Source organism: Salmo salar, chromosome 16, assembly GCF_965601325.2.
Source record: "Salmo salar chromosome 16, fSalSal1, whole genome shotgun sequence".
NCBI lineage: Eukaryota > Metazoa > Chordata > Actinopteri > Salmoniformes > Salmonidae > Salmo > Salmo salar.
The window spans coordinates 84,059,304-84,076,832 of NC_138306.1; the positions used below are offsets into that span (position 1 = coordinate 84,059,304).

A 17,529-nucleotide genomic window follows, 5' to 3' on the forward strand; every position below is an offset into this window, starting at 1 on the left:
GCAGAACACATGCAACCACTCCAGCCCAGGACCTCCACATTCAGTTTCTTCACCTGAGGGATCGTTTGAGACCAGCCACCCGGATAGCTGATGAAACAGAGGAGTATTTCTGTCTGTGATAAAGCCCTTATGTGGGGAAAAACTCATTCTGAATGGCATGGGCCTGGCTGCCATTGGGTGGGTTTATGCCCTCCCAGGCCCAGCCATGGCTGCACCCCTGCCCAGTCAATCCATAGATTAGGGCCTAATACATTTACTTCAATTGACTGATTTCCTTATATTAACTGAAACACAGTAAAATAATTAAATTGTTGCATGTTGAGTTTATTTCTGTTCGGTATAGTTTCTGGGGGTGCAGCATAAGCAGCAAATTTGTGTGGAACTATCTGTAGTTGTAGTAGCCTGTTGATGCCTTTGATGTGATGGCCTCTAAATTGGAGTTTAGTTTGGCACAGAGCCTGTGAACAAAAATAATGTTACGTCAACAAACTATAGCTAAATAGATTTCCCATTTCATTTCTTTTGCTATGACGTCATTAAGGTTCAGCCTACTGTGAGCCACAGAAAATACAAGAACTAACAGTTCCTTCTTCCTTGTCATGTATTTTACAGTAGATGTCACGTTGTAATTGGCTACGGCCGGGAACCACTGGGGAACTAGGCTACTCTCTAGGCTTCCCGCATCAACAATTTAAGGGCTTTCCAAAAGCATTCTTCCACTTTCGGTGAATCTGACTCACTTCACGTGCAACTAACGAAGCAATATATTATATGGTACAACGTGAGAAACCATGAGCTTCAGTCAACATTCACCAGCTGAGAATGAAGACTTTTCTCATTCTCTTATGCCTGCACTCTGAAGGTAAATTGTTTTCCATGGCTTCTGACTAGGGGTTGATTCTGCTCATATAAGATAATATAGGTTAGGTTAGCAACATTTACCAAGTTTGACAGGTAATTGATTATATTGTATGTAGGCTAAACTTTATTCATTTACCTGTAAACTTGCCTTCTTCACTTTCTAGCAGTCTCTGTCAACGTCGTAGCTAGAGGAGACACCAGGGTTGACTTCAATGCCGACGCATCATATACCTGCACCCATGCGGACTCGACAGGTGTGCTGCAAGTCACCTGGCAGAGGCTGTTCAAAGACGACTCGGTGGAGAATCTGGCCACATACAGCAAGCGGTTTGGAGCTCAAATCATAGACCCGCACCGAGGCAAGGTGGTTTTCACGGAGGCATCTCTCAACTCGACGTCCATTACGGTGAAGAATGTAACATGGTCGGACGAAGCCTGCTATATTTGTTCCTTCAATGTTTACCCGAGTGGTTCAATACGCAAGCAGACTTGTCTTACCGTTCAAGGTATTTAATGCACTGAATAATAACAGTTTTAGGGCTTACCTCTATTGTTCTCTATTCAGTTCAAGTTCTATTTTAATGTAAGTGATATTGTAACTCAAAATAATAATCGTAAATCAGCACAGGTACAAGCACATTTGGTCAACTAATTATCCAGCCCTGGATTAGACCTAGTTGAATCAGGTGTGCTGGTACTGGAATAGAAGTGAAAGTCACTGGGGGTTTCCTCTTATCGAGTATTCATAAAGACTTCATAAGCAATACCTTCACTACATTCGGAAAGTATTCAGACCCCTTGACTTTTTGCACATTTTGTTACGTTACAGCCTTATTCTAAAATGGATTACATTTTAAATAAAACAAGTGTGATTAAAAAAAATAAAAAATTGATTTGCAAAAATGTCTAAACATGTTTTTGCTTTGTCATTATGGGGTATTGTGTGTAGATTGATGAACTTTTTTTATTTACTCCGTTTAAGAATAAATCTGTAACATAACAACATTTGAAAAAAGGGAAGCAGTCTGAATACTTTCCGAATGCACTGTAGATGCTTCACTAATACATTTATAAGCAAAACCAATACAGGTAATATAGAATAATCCTTTTCACCCTTTACAGCAGGACATTTGCTAAGGCATGATATCTGAATAATACAGTATGGGCGGTGTAAAGGTTTATTAGGGGTTTTATTAGGAGAATAGAAACACTATGCTTTAGAACACCAGTTAACTGCAACTATAAATCACCATATTGGCATTGTTACATCACTGGCAGGATTAAAAAAAATGTCTGAATCCCAAAACTTTCAGAAAGACCATGAACTCTGCATGCATTAATAAGGAAAATTGGCTGGTGTCAAACCATATATGAAAACATGATACATATTTTGAAAGCAGTTCTTAATTGATCTGCCTGGTAAAATAAAGGTAAAATAAGTAATATAAATAAAATCAATATGATCTAATATTCCCTGTTTCATCTATTCAAAGGTGTATCTGAAGTGAGAGCCACAATGCAAAAAGTCCCCAGCACTGAATCTAAAGCAGACATGGAAGTTGTGGTCAGCTGCTCTGCCACGGGTAAACCAGCACCTTGGATCCAATGGAACATTTCTGCAGCAGTACCGATAAAGACACCTAACAACTGGACTGTCATTAACAAAGACCAAACTGTCACAGCCATTAGCAACATCACCCTCCAACTGTTGCCAGGCTCAGGTGGATACGTGGACTGTATCGTAAACAATGGGATGAGGACACAGAGACACGAGCGGGTCCCGCTTCCTATTCTCCCTGGAGAGAGGGAGGTTGAAGAGGATACGTAATGTTGACCTATTATATACTTCTAAACCGTACTCTTTTAGCGTGTCAGTACACAACGGTCCAACTTGAAAACATTGTGAAAACAACATCATCACTAGCCTTATAAATAGTTTGCCAAATTCATGATGTTAATAGTAAACATTTACATTTAGATACATGAATTTGGCGTTCTATTTAACAGGCTACATCATCCCCAGGGGCATGTTGTGATAGCCTTGTGACCAGCATCATCGTGCAATAGTGCAACATTCTGTTTCCTGAGAACAGAACGCAGCGATTTCAGGCTGGTTCCAAGAGGCTAATGTTGTGATGCTATTAGTGCTGTTAGTAATCTTATCTCACCTGTTGGGTTTAATGTTGACTACCATGGTAAAGCATCACGAGTCACTCCCTTTTAAAATCACACTGTAGTCAAGTGTTGTGTTGAGTTCTGGGTAGTTTCCAGATCCTCAGGGAAGCTACATGATGGATGATATGATTGGATAGATGGGACAGAACATGATGTCAACATGTTATTCAAACTGAATGCATTAAAAAGGAAGGATGTAAAATAACTCGTCTTTCTCTTCTGAGTAAATGCTGTCTCTCCAAACACATGCTCACTGGAATTTCATGTTTCACCTTCCAGATGACAAGAGGACATCCCCGTGGGCTGTTGCCATTCCAGTATTCCTAATCATTTCCCTTTTAGTCATCTTTGGCTGTGTCGAGCTTCAAAAGAAAAAAGGTGAGTCCGTACAAGATTATCTGTAATATGTAATATCTTTATTTTAATATTGTTAGTAAGACAAATGGAATGAATTGAGTCATCAACTCTATATATGGTTCTGACTTTTATCAAATAAACTGTGAGCAGCGTATGTCTTGGAGCTCAGGAATGTTTATGGAGAACGTCCTTTTAGATTCACTGTAGTACAGTATAGTAACCTTCACATTCTATCTGGCAGGTTGCAGGCAAGCAGTGTTGACAACCACAGCAGACGAGCAGGACCCTCTTAGGAGCATTGTGTAAACATCTGTCTGTTGTTGCTGACCGTGCTTATATGCACTGTAGCTGACAGCTGTTTTTGTTGAGGACTGGAGCACCTGTTGTTACTGAGCCTGGATGTTGAACCTTGTTGAGTCATTCTTACGCAGTCATAAATAAGCTAATTATCACATGCATTATACAAGCCATGATATGGTTAATGCTGTTTAGAGGTATTCGAAATGGCATTTTAGGTTTCAGAGATTGATGGCCTCTTGTAGGTGAGTGTTCTGATATGAGGTAGGTTACCTGTTGCCTGGCTACCCAAACTCCTTGCCAAACGTTACGCCACGCCCAAGGACGTTAGTTTCTTCTTCGCAGTGATTCTGGATTTGAGTACCTCCCCAACCTTTCACCGAATGTCAACACATTCTGGGCCATCTGATTTGTCCGGTAACGATGGGTTGAGTCAGAGCTAGAACACACGTGGGTAAAACAGCAGTTTGAAAATTCATCATTGGCTTTTACTCTGATTGGTTAGAGACAATCCAATCGCTGAAGACATTGTTTGTACAACGCCCGTCATGCCCCTCGTCACCTCCAACAACTTCAATAATAACCCTAACCCTATTCAGACTAAAGTATGTAGTGAACGACAAAGCAGCAGGAAGAATGTAGTTTGAGTCATCAGGCTAGGTTACCTCATCTATTAGGACCTACTGTTTGAATGTACTTTATTATAACATACACCAAGTAGAATAGATGTATCTATTTATTTTATGTTCTAAATAACCTAGTAATTTATTTCAACCCATTTCAATATGATTGCACTTTTGTTCAAGTTAAGTTTACAGTGTATTGTTATTATAAATCTATGGACCTACAGGTAGTTTTGTTTTTCTTCATGTTATGTCAGTGTAATGTGTGAATGTATTTGAGCTCTTAGAATGTAATGATGATAATGTTTGCTCTTTGATTGTTTGATATACCCTCATGTTTGAGTTCCTATTGTTATTTATTTTAATCATGGATGTTGCTTGTTGTGTTTGACCCCACTTGATTTGACACTGTTTATAAATCAGGCTATTATTCTCGCTTGATCTGTACAATGTTTTCAGTTGATTAAGATTCAAAAACATTCTTTAAATGGATTTATGGATTATGTTACCCTTTTTTGATATTAAACTATTCGCTGTATTTAAAAAAAAAAATGCCCATTGTCACCTTGTTTACAGTAACATCACCATTTAAAATCAGGGAAAGGTTCTTATAGCTCTGTTTACAGTAATATCACGACTTAAAATCAGGGGTAGGTTCTTACAGCTCTGTTTACATTAACATCACCATTTAAGATCTGGAGTAGGTTATTATAGCTCCTCCTTGTTTACAGTAATATCACCATTTAAAATCATCGATAGGTTGTTATAGCTCCTCCTTGTTTACAGTAATATCACCATATCAGGGGTAGGTTGTTATAGCTCCTCCTTGTTTACAGTAATATCACCATATCAGGGGTAGGTTATAGCTCCTCCTTGTTTACAGTAATATCACCATTTAAAATCAGGGGTAGGTTGTTATAGCTCCTCCTTGTTTACAGTAATATCACCATTTATCAGGGGTAGGTTGTTATAGCTCCTCCTTGTTTACAGTAATATCACCATTTAAATCAGGGGTAGGTTGTTATAGCTCCTCCTTGTTTACAGTAATATCACCATTTAAAATCAGGGGTAGGTTGTTATAGCTCCTCCTTGTTTATAGTAACATCACCATTTTAAATAAGGGGTAGGTTGTTATAGCTCCTCCTTGTTTACAGTAATATCACCATTTAAAATCAGGGGTAGGTTGTTATAGCTCTGCACCAGGCTCACTTGGCTATGTGTGTGTAATATTTCAGCTCCTTTCTGTTTTATGACCTGAGAAGTGGTCCTTTAACCTTAGCAATTAAAACTGGTAAAACAATGGTTCTGGCATTGGCTAACACACTATGGAAGAAAAGCATAAAAAAACATCTATTTAAAATCTCACCAGGTGAAGTTACTTTTAGCCTAGTGTATGGGGAGGGGCATATGTCATTCAACCTCATGTTGGTTGGACACAGAGGGAAATTCAATTTCCCTCTCTTTACTCTCAAGTGACTATAAGAGAACTCACATTTTCACCAGGTCTCCTGCACACTACAACTACCTGTTTATTCTGCTAGTAGTCTAGTCATTTCTAAAGGTGAGCTAATTAGTTTTATGCATGGTATACTGCATTTTCAGATTTATTTTCTGAATGTACACAATATTGCTGATACTATTGCTTTTCTTTCTGAAATGTAGTGCTTTTTACAGCAGTTCAAACCTGTATTTCACTACATTCATTATTTTGTATAGGCTATCTATAGCTATAGGCCACGTGTCAAACTCATTCCATGGAGGGCCGAGTGTCTGCGGGTTTTCGCTCCACCCTCGCACTTCATTTATGAATTAAGGTCACTAATTAGTAAGTAACTTGCCTCATTTGGTTGTCTAGGTCTTAATTGAAAGGATAAAACAAAAACCTGCGGACACTCAGCCCTCCATGCAATGAGCTTGACACACCTGCTATAGGCTAAATTAAAGGTCAATTATGAATGTAGTGTAGTGAAATGCATGTAGTGTAGTGAAAGTCACTGTATAAACTGTATAGTGTAGTGAAATTCACTATATCAACTGTATAGGGTAGTGAAAGTCACTGTATAAACTGTATAGGGTAGTGAAAGTCACTGTATAAACTGTATAGGGTAGTGAAAGTCACTGTATAAACTGTATAGTGTAGTGAAAGTCACTGTATAAACTGTATAGTGTAGTGAAAGTCACTGTATAAACTGTATAGTGTAGTGAAAGTCACTGTATAAACTGTATAGGGTAGTGAAAGTCACTGTATAAACTGTATAGGGTAGTGAAAGTCACTGTATAAACTGTATAGTGTAGTGAAAGTCACTGTATAAACTGTATAGTGTAGTGAAAGTCACTGTATAAACTGTATAGTGTAGTGAAAGTAACTGTATAAACTGTATAGTGTAGTGAAAGTCACTGTATAAACTGTATAGGGTAGTGAAAGTCACTGTATAAACTGTATAGTGTAGTGAAAGTCACTGTATAAACTGTATAGTGTAGTGAAAGTCACTGTATAAACTGTATAGTGTAGTGAAAGTCACTGTATAAACTGTATAGTGTAGTGAAAGTCACTGTATAAACTGTATAGGGTAGTGAAAGTCACTGTATAAACTGTATAGTGTAGTGAAAGTCACTGTATAAACTGTATAGTGTAGTGAAAGTCACTGTATAAACTGTATAGTGTAGTGAAAGTCACTGTATAAACTGTATAGGGTAGTGAAAGTCACTGTATAAACTTTATAGTGTAGTGAAAGTCACTGTATAAACTGTATAGTGAACAATGATTTAATCAGTGAACAAAGTAAGAGGATTGATCTATAGTCATAGTTCCTTATATTCACTGATGTCCACACATTCTGGAGTTTGTTACTTTAATAATTCACCACATGAACCCATACTGCAGTCAGTTACTAACCCATACTGCTGTCAGTTACTAACCCATACTGCAGTCAGTTACTAACCCATACTGCAGTCAGTTACTAACCCATAGTGCTGTCAGTTACTAACCCATACTGCAGTCAGTTACTAACCCATACTGCTGTCAGTTACTAACCCATACTGCTGTCAGTTACTAACCCATACTGCTGTCAGTTACTAACCCATACTGCTGTCAGTTACTAACCCATACTGCTGTCAGTTACTAACCCATACTGCTGTCAGTTACTAACCCATACTGCAGTCAGTTACTAACCCATACTGCAGTCAGTTACTAACCCATCCTGCAGCCAGTTACTAACCCATACTGCAGTCAGTTACTAACCCATACTGCAGTCAGTTACTAACCCATACTGCAGTCAGTTACTAACCCATACTGCTGTCAGTTACTAACCCATACTGCAGTCAGTTACTAACCCATACTGCTGTCAGTTACTAACCCATACTGCAGTCAGTTACTAACCCATACTGCAGTCAGTTACTAACCCATACTGCTGTCAGTTACTAACCCATACTGCAGTCAGTTACTAACCCATACTGCTGTCAGTTACTAACCCATACTGCAGTCAGTTACTAATCCATACTGCAGTCAGTTTAAAAGCCCCTTCATTCATAACTTCCTCCTACTGTACCTAGACTAGATTATAGACTACTCCCCCTTCTGAGTACTACATCACAATACTATACTTTATATTGCAGGAATCTCCAACTCTGTTCCTGGAGAGCTACCGTGCTATAGGTTTTCAATCCAACTCTTTTCTAGCACACATTATTTAAATAATTTGCTGGTTGTGAGTTGATTTATGTTAGATGCAACTGGAGTTGGAGTATAAACCTACAGGACGGTATCTCTCCAGGAACAGGGTTGGAGTATAAACCTACAGGAGGGTGTCTCTCCAGGAACAGGGTTGGAGTATAAACCTACAGGACGGTATCTCTCCAGGAACAGGGTTGGAGTATAAACCTACAGGAGGGTATCTCTCCAGGAACAGGGTTGGAGTATAAACCTACAGGATGGTATCTCTCCAGGAACAGGGTTGGAGTATAAACCTACAGGAGGGTGTCTCTCCAGGAACAGGGTTGGAGTATAAACCTACAGGAGGGTATCTCTCCAGGAACAGGGTTGGAGTATAAACCTACAGGAGGGTATCTCTCCAGGAACAGGGTTATTATTATTATTATTATTGGCAGACTCAACAGCCTTGGTTTCTCAAATGACTGCCTCTCCTGGTTCACCTACTACTTCTCAGACAGAGTTCAGTGTGTCAAATCGGAGGGCCTGTTTTCCGGACCTCTGGCAGTCTCTATAGGGGTGCCACAGGGTTCAATTCTCGGGCCGATTCTTTTCTCTGTATACATCATTGATGTCGCTCTTGCTGCTGGTGATTCTCTGATCCACCTCTACGCAGACGACACCATTCTGTATACTTCTGGCCCTTCTTTGGACACTGTGTTAACAAACCTCCAGACGAGCTTCAATGCCATTCAACTCTCCTTCCGTGGCCTCCAACTGCTCTTAAATGCAAGTAAAACTAAATGCATGCTTTTCAACCGATCGCTGCCCGCACATGCCCGCCCATCCAGCATCACTAATCTGGACTGTTCTGACTTAGAATATGTGGACAATTACAAATAACTAGGTGTCTAGTTAGACTATAAACTCTCCTTCCAGACTCACATTAAGCATCTCCAATCCAAAATTAAATCTAGAATCGGTTTCCTATTTCACAACAAAGCATCTTTCACTCATGCTGCCCAACATACCCTCGTTAAACTGACTATCCTACCGATCCTTGACTTCTGTGATGTCATTTACAAAATAGCCTCCAACACTCTACTCAGCAAATTGGTTGCAGCCTATCACAGTGCCATCCGTTTTGTCACCAAAGCCCCATATACTACCCACCACAGCGACCTGTATGCTCTCGTTGGCTGGCCCTCGCTTCATATTCGTCGCTAAACCCACGGGCTCCAGGTCATCTATATGTCTTTGCTAGGTAAAGCCCCGCCTTATCTGCCGAAATTGTTTCAACCCCTATTACTAGCCTGTTCAACTTCTCTTTCGTATCGTCTGAGATTCCCAAAGATTGGAAAGCTGCCGCGGTCATCCCCCTCTTCAAAGGGGGTGACACTCTAGACCCAAACTGCTACAGACCTATATCTATCCTACCCTGTCTTTCTAAGGTCTTCGAAAGCCAAGTTAACAAACAGATTACCGACCATTTCGAATCACACCGTACCTTCTCCGCTATGCAATCTGGTTTCAGAGCTGGTGATGGGTGCACCTCAGCCACGCTCAAGGTCCTAAACGACATCATAACCGCCATCGATAAGAGACTTTACTGTGCAGCAGTATTCATCGACCTGGCCAAGGTTTTCGACTCTGTCAATCACCACATTCTTATTGGCAGATTCGACAGCCTTGGTTCCTCAAATTATTGCCTCGCCTGGTTTACCAACTATTTCTCTGATAGAGTTCAGTGTGTCAAATCGGAGGGCCTGTTGTCCGGACCTCTGGCAGTCTCTATGGGTGTGGCACAGGGTTCAATTCTCGGGCCGACTCTCTTCTCTGTATACATCATTGATGTTGCTCTTGCTGCTGGTGATTCTCTGATCCACCTCTACGCAGACGACACCATTCTGTATACTTCTGGCCCCTCTTTAGACACTGTGTTAACTAACCTCCAGACGAGCTTCAATGCCATACAATTCTCCTTTCGTGGCCTCCAACTGCTCTTAAACGCAGGTAAAACTAAATGCATGCTATTCAATTGATCACTGCCCGCACCTGCTCGCCCGTCTAGCATCATTACTCTGGACGGCTCTGACTTAGAATACGTGGACAACTACAAATACCTGGGTGTCTGGTTACACTGTAAGCTCTCCTTCCAGACTCACATCAAGCATCTCCAATCCAAAATTAAATCTAGAATCGGCTTCCTATATCGCAACAAAGCATCCTTCACTCATGCTGCCAAACACACCCTCGTAAAACTGACCATCCTACCAATCCTCGACTTCGGTGATGTCATCTATAAAATAGTCTCCAACACTCTACTCAACAAACTGGATGCAGTCTATCACAGTGCCATCCATTTTGTCACCAAAGCCCCATACACTACCCACCATTGCAACCAGTACGCTCTCGTTGGTTGGCCCTCGCTTCATACTCGTCGCCAAACCCACTGGCTACAGGTTATCTACAAGTCTCTGCTATGGAAAGCCCCGCCTTATCTCAGCTCACTGGTCACCATAGCAGCACCCACTCTTAGTATGCGCTCCAGCAGGTATATCTCACTGGTCACCCCCAAAGCCAATTCCTCCTTTGGTCGTCTTTCCTTCCAGTTCTCTGCTGCCAATGACTGGAACGAACTGCAAAAATCTCTGAAGCTGGAGACTCATATCTCCCTCACTAGCTTTAAGCACCAGCTGTCAGAGCAGCTCACAGATCACTGCACCTGTACATAGCCAATCTGTAAACAGCCCATCTATCTACCTACCTCATCCCCATACTGTATTTATTTATTTATCTTGCTCCTTTGCACCCTAGTATCTCTACTTGCACATTCATCTTCTGCACATCTACCATTCCAGTGTTTAATTGCTATATTGTAATTACTTCGCCACCATGGCCTATTTATTGCCTTAACTTACCATAAATTCCGGACTATAAGCTTTTTTCCCACGCTTTGAACTTCGCGGCTTAAACAATGACGCGGCTAATATATGGATGTTTCCCGCTTTCAAATTTGTGGGTCCTGACAGCGTGGAGCATTGTCAAAAAATCCACTATCATCAACAGGTTTCGAAAGGCTGGAGTGCTGCATGTTGAAAAGGGCTCAGCGGGGGACTTGCCTCCGGATGAAAGTGACGAGAGCGACAATGAAAACGATCCAATATCGGATGAAACAATTCTGAGGCTATTCAACTCCGACACCGAGGAGATGGTTTCAGTGCACAGGAGGAGGAAGATAGTGACCAATGACTTTCTTGGTAGGCTACTGTTTACTGCTAATTTTAGATTTTTTGTTACAAGCCGTGTTTCGTTAAAGCCTATTTATTTTTGTTACAAGCCGTGCTTCGTTAAAGCCTATTTATTTTTTGTTACAAGCCGTGTTTCGTTAAAGCCTATTTATTTTTGTTACAAGCCGTGTTTCGTTAAAGCCTATTTATTTTTGTTACAAGCCGTGTTTCGTTAAAGCCTGTGTAAAGTTCATTTGTTTCAATGTACCGGTAGGCACCTGCGGCTTATAGACATGTGCGGCTTACTTATGTTCAAAATATGTTTTTTAAATTAATTCAGTGGGTGCGGCTTATATTCAGATGCGCTTAATAGTCCAGAAATTACGGTACCTCATTTGCACTCACTGTATATAGACTTTTTGTTTTCTTTTGTTCCACTGTATTATTGACTGTTTTTTTTTTATTCCATGTGTAACTCTGTGTTGTTGTATGTATCAAATTTCTATGCTTTATCTTGGCCAGGTCGCAGTTGCAAATGAGAACTTGTTCTCAACTAGCGTACCTGGTTAAATAAAGGTGAAATAAAAGAAAAAAGAAATCTCAGCTCACTGGTCACCATAGCAGCACACACCCGTAGCAAGTGCTCCAGCAGGTATATCTCACTAGTCACCCCCAAAACCTATTCCTAATTTGGCCGCCTTTCCTTCCAGTTCTCTGCTGCCAATGACTGGAACGAATTGCAAAAATCACTGAAGCTGGAGACTCATATCTCCCTCAATAACTATACGCATCAGCTGTCAGAGCAGCTCACAGATCATTGCACCTGTACATAGCCCATCTGTAAATAGCCCATCCAACTACCTCATCCCCATATTGTTATTTATTTATTTTGCTCCTATGCACCCCAGTATCTCTACTTGCACGTTCATCTTCTGCACATCTATCACTCCAGTGTTTAATTACTAAATTGTAATTACTTCGCCACTACGGCCTATTTATTGCCTTACCTCCCTAATCTTACCTCATTTGCACACACTGTATATATATTTTTTTCTATTGTGTTATGGACTGTACGTTTGTTTATTATATGTGTAACTCTGTGTTGTTGTTTGTGTCGAACTGCTTTGCTTTATCTTGGCCAGGTCGCAGTTGTAAATGAGAACTTGTTTGTAAATGAGAACTTGTTCTCAACTGGCCTACCTGGTTAAATAAAGGTGAAATAAAATAAAAATGAGATACCTGCTTTATGACTCATGTGCTGTTCATTGTGTCTGTTGTTGTTCTATAGAGCTGTATGGACCCTCACTCCTCATCACACAAACCAACAACAGTCACACCACTCTGTCCTGTTCAGCTACTGGACGACCTGCTCCTATAGTAACCAGGGACCACATTCCACCACGGTCGATGTCACCCACCCCAATGAACTGTCACAACTACTACAACAGTGTCCAGTCTACCTTACAAAGACACCAAGGTTAAGTGTGTGGTACCTTCTGGTGGTGCCACTAAGGACGTTTCTATGGTGATGTCAGTCAGTGATTAAGTCTGATTGGCTGGTGAAAGAGGCCATGGTTTGTCAATACATGCATGATAATTGGCATGATAGGTCAATCTCAAATCTCCAATATCTGGATCAGTGGAAACTCAGTGATTGGTATAGTGCCAAGTCATAGTCAACCCACTTACTTACTGTAATAGTGCCAAGTCATAGTCAACCTACTTACTTACTGTAATAGTGCCAAGTCATAGTCAACCTACTTACTTACTGTAATAGTGCCAAGTCATAGTCAACCAACTTACTTACTGTAATAGTGCCAAGTCATAGTCAACCAACTTACTTATTGTAATAGTGCCAAGTCATAGTCAACCTACAGTATTTACTTATTGTAATAGTGTCAAGTCATAGTAAACTATTTTCTTATTTTAAGAGTGCCACGTCAGTTAACCTATGTATGTATTGGTATAGTGCCGTGGCAGTGTTGTGGTGCAAAGGGAGAAATTACAATGTTATTTATAACATGTCATGTTGTTTACCCAAATTTACCCCCATAAACCCTCAATCTTTAGCTGGGTCACTGTGGTGGAAGATCAGGTTTTTATTCAGATATCTGAGAGAAAGTACAGTTTTACTGTGACATTGATTGACAAACTTACATGTGTTTTTCCTAAATACCATTAATGCTGTTATTCTGGAATATGTGCTGTGCCTTCCAGTGGAATATGAGATTTGACTGCTTTCAGATTACTTTATCAAATGTTCTCTTTTTTGATGCACAGAGCCTGATAACCCTGAAATCAGGAGGACTCCCGCAACTAGATTCATTATGATTATATTACTTAAATAATATGTATGTGGACAAAACATTATATTACAATGTTTTTTGCTGTTTGCAAAAACAATATATTTGCTCATATTCCTTTTGAAGGTTACGTTGCAAATTCAAACATTTTACTCAAACTACAACATGTTCCACAATGACTGTAGTCCCATTGACAGGTTTTGCATTAAACCTTTATGGTAGACTGTATAGATGCACTATTCCCCACAAAGATCTCTGAATTGACCAAATTGAAATGTGACAATTCTTCTTTGTTGTTTCTCAGAAACTGCTGAGCATGGTGTTGGTTGAGCAGGAGCAGCACTACTTCAAGTCTGAGGCAGAGTTACCGCTCAGCTTACCTACCTCTGTCCTGTCTGTCTGTCTGTCTGTCTGTCTGTCTGTCTGTCTGTCTGTCTGTCTGTCTGTCTGTCTGTCTGTCTGTCTGTCTGTCTGTCTGTCTGTCTGTCTGTCTGTCTGTCTGTCTGTCTGTCTGTCTGTCTGTCTAGAAGCGTCACTACAGACACCCTGGTTCGGATCCAGGATGTATCACAAGCAGCCATGATTGGGAGTCCCATAGGGCGGCACACAATTGGCCCAGCGTCGTCCGGGTTTGGCCGGGGTAGGCCGTCATTGTAAATAAGAATTAGTTTTTAACTGACTTGCCTAGTTAAAAAATAACTAAATACAAATAGACATACAGTAGAAAAGAAGAGCTCCATTTTGGTTTAGCCTGACCACCCATCCACATTGCTCTGGCCAAACGCCACGCCCCTTTCTTCTCCACGATGAGTCTGGATTTGCTTTCCTCCCCAACCTCTTCTACAATCCAAACACATTGATCTTCACATGATATACATTTCCATCACACCACAATGGATTTTAATTTTTTTACTTCAACAACGAATCAAAGCGGATCATTCAAACTCTGTATTGTGAACCTCTTGCTAAAGTAGTAAATTGACAATTATGGGATAAGATAAACCTAGAAATGGCCATGAGACAAAGTTGCCCCCTATATCCTTGCTACTATTTGCATTATCTAACCACTAGCTCATCTGAGGGCAAAAGGGGGTGCAACTCAATATTAGGAAGGTGTTCCTAATGTTTTATACACTTCGTGTATTGTCTTTGGTGACGTGCTGCTGCTCAGCTGTGATATTTGTAACTTCTGACTATTCTACACCACACAATACTACTAGTCAGCTGCTTATCAAAACCTTAAATATTAGAATCAGGTGTGGTAGAACAGGGCTGGAACAAAAACCTGCACAACCGTGTGGAGACCCCTGATTTATATTTACTAAAGTTCCTATGTCTGATGAATGTATGTTTGGCTGTAAATTGTGTCTTTGTGATAACTCACTTTTGTTTACATGTATTTAGTGCTAAGCCTGTCTTCAGTAAACTTTAAAGTACAAGGTTTATGTTGATGATTTGTGTATTTTCCAGGAGCTTGCACGATTGTCTTGTTAAAAGATATTAGGGCATATCTTTCCAGTTTATCACATATTGGTTTAAATGGGTTTCTGGTTGTTCACTTCCCTCTGGAAAATCAGCTGTTAGTATTTCACAGTAACATTGAATAAATACTAATAACTACCTTGTTTCTATTGCCTTTTTAATACTTTTACTACAGATAGATGACACACATTACTAACGGCTTCACACATAACTACAAGTTTGGTAAACGTTCCTACATAATAGTACAGCTACACTTTAGGATTGAATGGTGGGAAACCGGTTACAGGGATTCACCAGGATTACCGCCCAAAACCGCTCCCTTTTACCGGGATAAATAACTGCAAGAAACCGGTAAATTAATAAACTATGTTAATGAACAGTATTGCGTGAAATGGAACTGTGATGTCTAAATCTGGCTTCTCTACGACCCCTGCATGATGAATCATCCACGCTCAGGGTGAGGACAGACAGACCAACTGTATTATGGTCTCGTCATGGTGACAGGTAGTGACAGGTAGGCCTACATTTGCTGCAGCATAACCTATCCTACAGTAATATAAAGACCAAATGCGTGTCTAATTTACCCATCTCCTTCTGGCTTTCGGGAGTCACCTTGTTATTCCATTTTTTTAATTGCAACTGCTGATTTGAATATCATTGCTTTAAATCAGTGCAACCGTGAGCACTCTCTGTCTCTCTCTCCGTCAACTCCATTCAAATTGCATCCAAAATAGATAATCCTGTTCTAGATTGACATATAGCCCGATATATTGATGTTCTAGGCTACATAAGTCAGGTAATACATTCAATGCAGCATTAGCCTTATATTTACCTAATTAATTATGGGTTATGCATAATAGGCTCCTAATTTATAGCCTCTCTCTCTTGTGTATTATGCAAGCAGCTGTGCTCCATTGGCCTCTCCTTAAAAACGACCCTTAGGTCTTGGAGTCCTATGCAAGAAAAGCTAGACTATACATCTTCTTAGGGCTAGGGGGCAGTTTCCTGAATTTCCACCTGACTGACGTGCCCAAAGTAAACTGCCTGTTACTTAGGCCCAGAAGCCAGGATATGCATATAGTTGATAGCATTGGATAGAAACCACTCTGAAGTTTCTAAAACTGTTAAAATAATGTCTGAGACTATAACAGAATTGATATGGCAGGCACAAATACGACCAGAATTTAAAAAAAACAGCTCCCAGGCTCTTATTATGGAAACCTATTGCTTATATATATATATATATATATATATATATATATATATATATATATATATATATATATATATAGATATATATATATGTATATATAGCAATAGGTTTCCATAATAAGAGCCTATATATATATATATATATATATATATATATATATATATATATATATATATATATATATATATATATATATATATATATATATATCCATCACCCAAATTGCAATTCCTATGGCTTCCACTGGATGTCAACAGTCTTTATTCAAGGTTTCAGGCTTATTTTTTGAAAACGAACAAGTATTTGGAGTTTATGTTAGGAGAGCACCTGAACAAAATCAGTCTTTCGGCGCGCGAGAGAGAAGGTGCGCGCTTATGAATTTACCTTTCCAATTGATCATAGTACTTTCCGTGTGAAATATTACAGTTTATTTACATTTTAGACTACCTGTGGATTAAGTAGAAATGTTGTTTGACTTGTTTGGACGAAGTTTACCGGTAGCTTTTTGGACTCCTTTGTCTGCATGTTGAACGAGTGGATTACTTAAATCAATGGCACTAACTAAACAGACCTTTTGGGATATAAAGAAGGATTTTATCGAACAAAACGACCATTCATGTTGTAGCTGGGACCATTGGGATTGCAAACAGAGGAAGATCTATTGATTTATTGAATCGCTATTTGTGATTTTGTGAAGCCTGTGCTGGTTGAAAAGATTGATAATCGCATGGTATGCTTTCGCCATGAAGCCTTTTTGAAATTTGACAACGCAGTTGGATTAACAAAAAGTTAAGCTTTTAAATTATATAAAACACTTGCATGTTCATGAATGTTTAATATTATGAATATTTATTTGAATTTGCGCGCCCTGCAATTTCACCGGATGTTGTCGGCAGGTGTCCCGCTAGCAAGAAGCTAGCCCTTAATGACAGCTTGCTGGCCTTTTAAAAAAAAAAAAAGGTATTTCTTATAGCAAGACTTCGAAGACGGATGTAAGTTCTTTTTTTCTGAATGTTAGATACAGCAGAAGAGCAAACATGCGATGGCGGTACCCTATGGCAGTTATTTATTCAAACCCATAACCATTCAATCTTCATGAAGAGAAGTGAAAGCCTTCTTCTGCATCTAATTCTAGTCCTTTATTAATCGATGATGTCATTAGAATGATGACGATATGGACAACTGAACTTATTTTGGGTTGGTGCCCCCCCTTGGGCTGTGCCGTGGCGGAGATCTTTGTGGGCTATACTCGGCCTTGTCCCGGGATGGTATGTTGGTGGTTGGAGATATCCCTCCAGTGGTGTGGAGGCTGTGCTTTGGCAAAGTGGGTGGGGTTATA

At 40.0% G+C, this 17,529-nt stretch overlaps 1 protein-coding gene across 5 annotated transcripts in view; it reads left to right on the plus strand.

Moving 5' to 3' along the window:
* The first annotated feature begins 625 nt into the window (after positions 1-625).
* Positions 626-17,529, plus strand: part of LOC106596683 (uncharacterized) — a 32,029-nt gene continuing 15,125 nt past the window's right edge. For 3 of the 5 annotated variants that reach the window (XR_014381002.1, XM_082963071.1, XM_082963070.1), the window contains exons 1-2: positions 626-862; positions 1,026-1,367. Coding sequence is in view for 3 of the 5 variants with exons in the window: in XM_082963071.1 (XP_082819197.1) it covers positions 823-862; positions 1,026-1,367 (382 nt within the window). In the remaining 2 variants the exon portion in view is untranslated. The remainder of the gene's footprint in view (positions 863-1,025; positions 1,368-17,529) is intronic. The other 2 variants (XR_014381003.1, XM_082963072.1) reach the window with 1 other exon arrangement.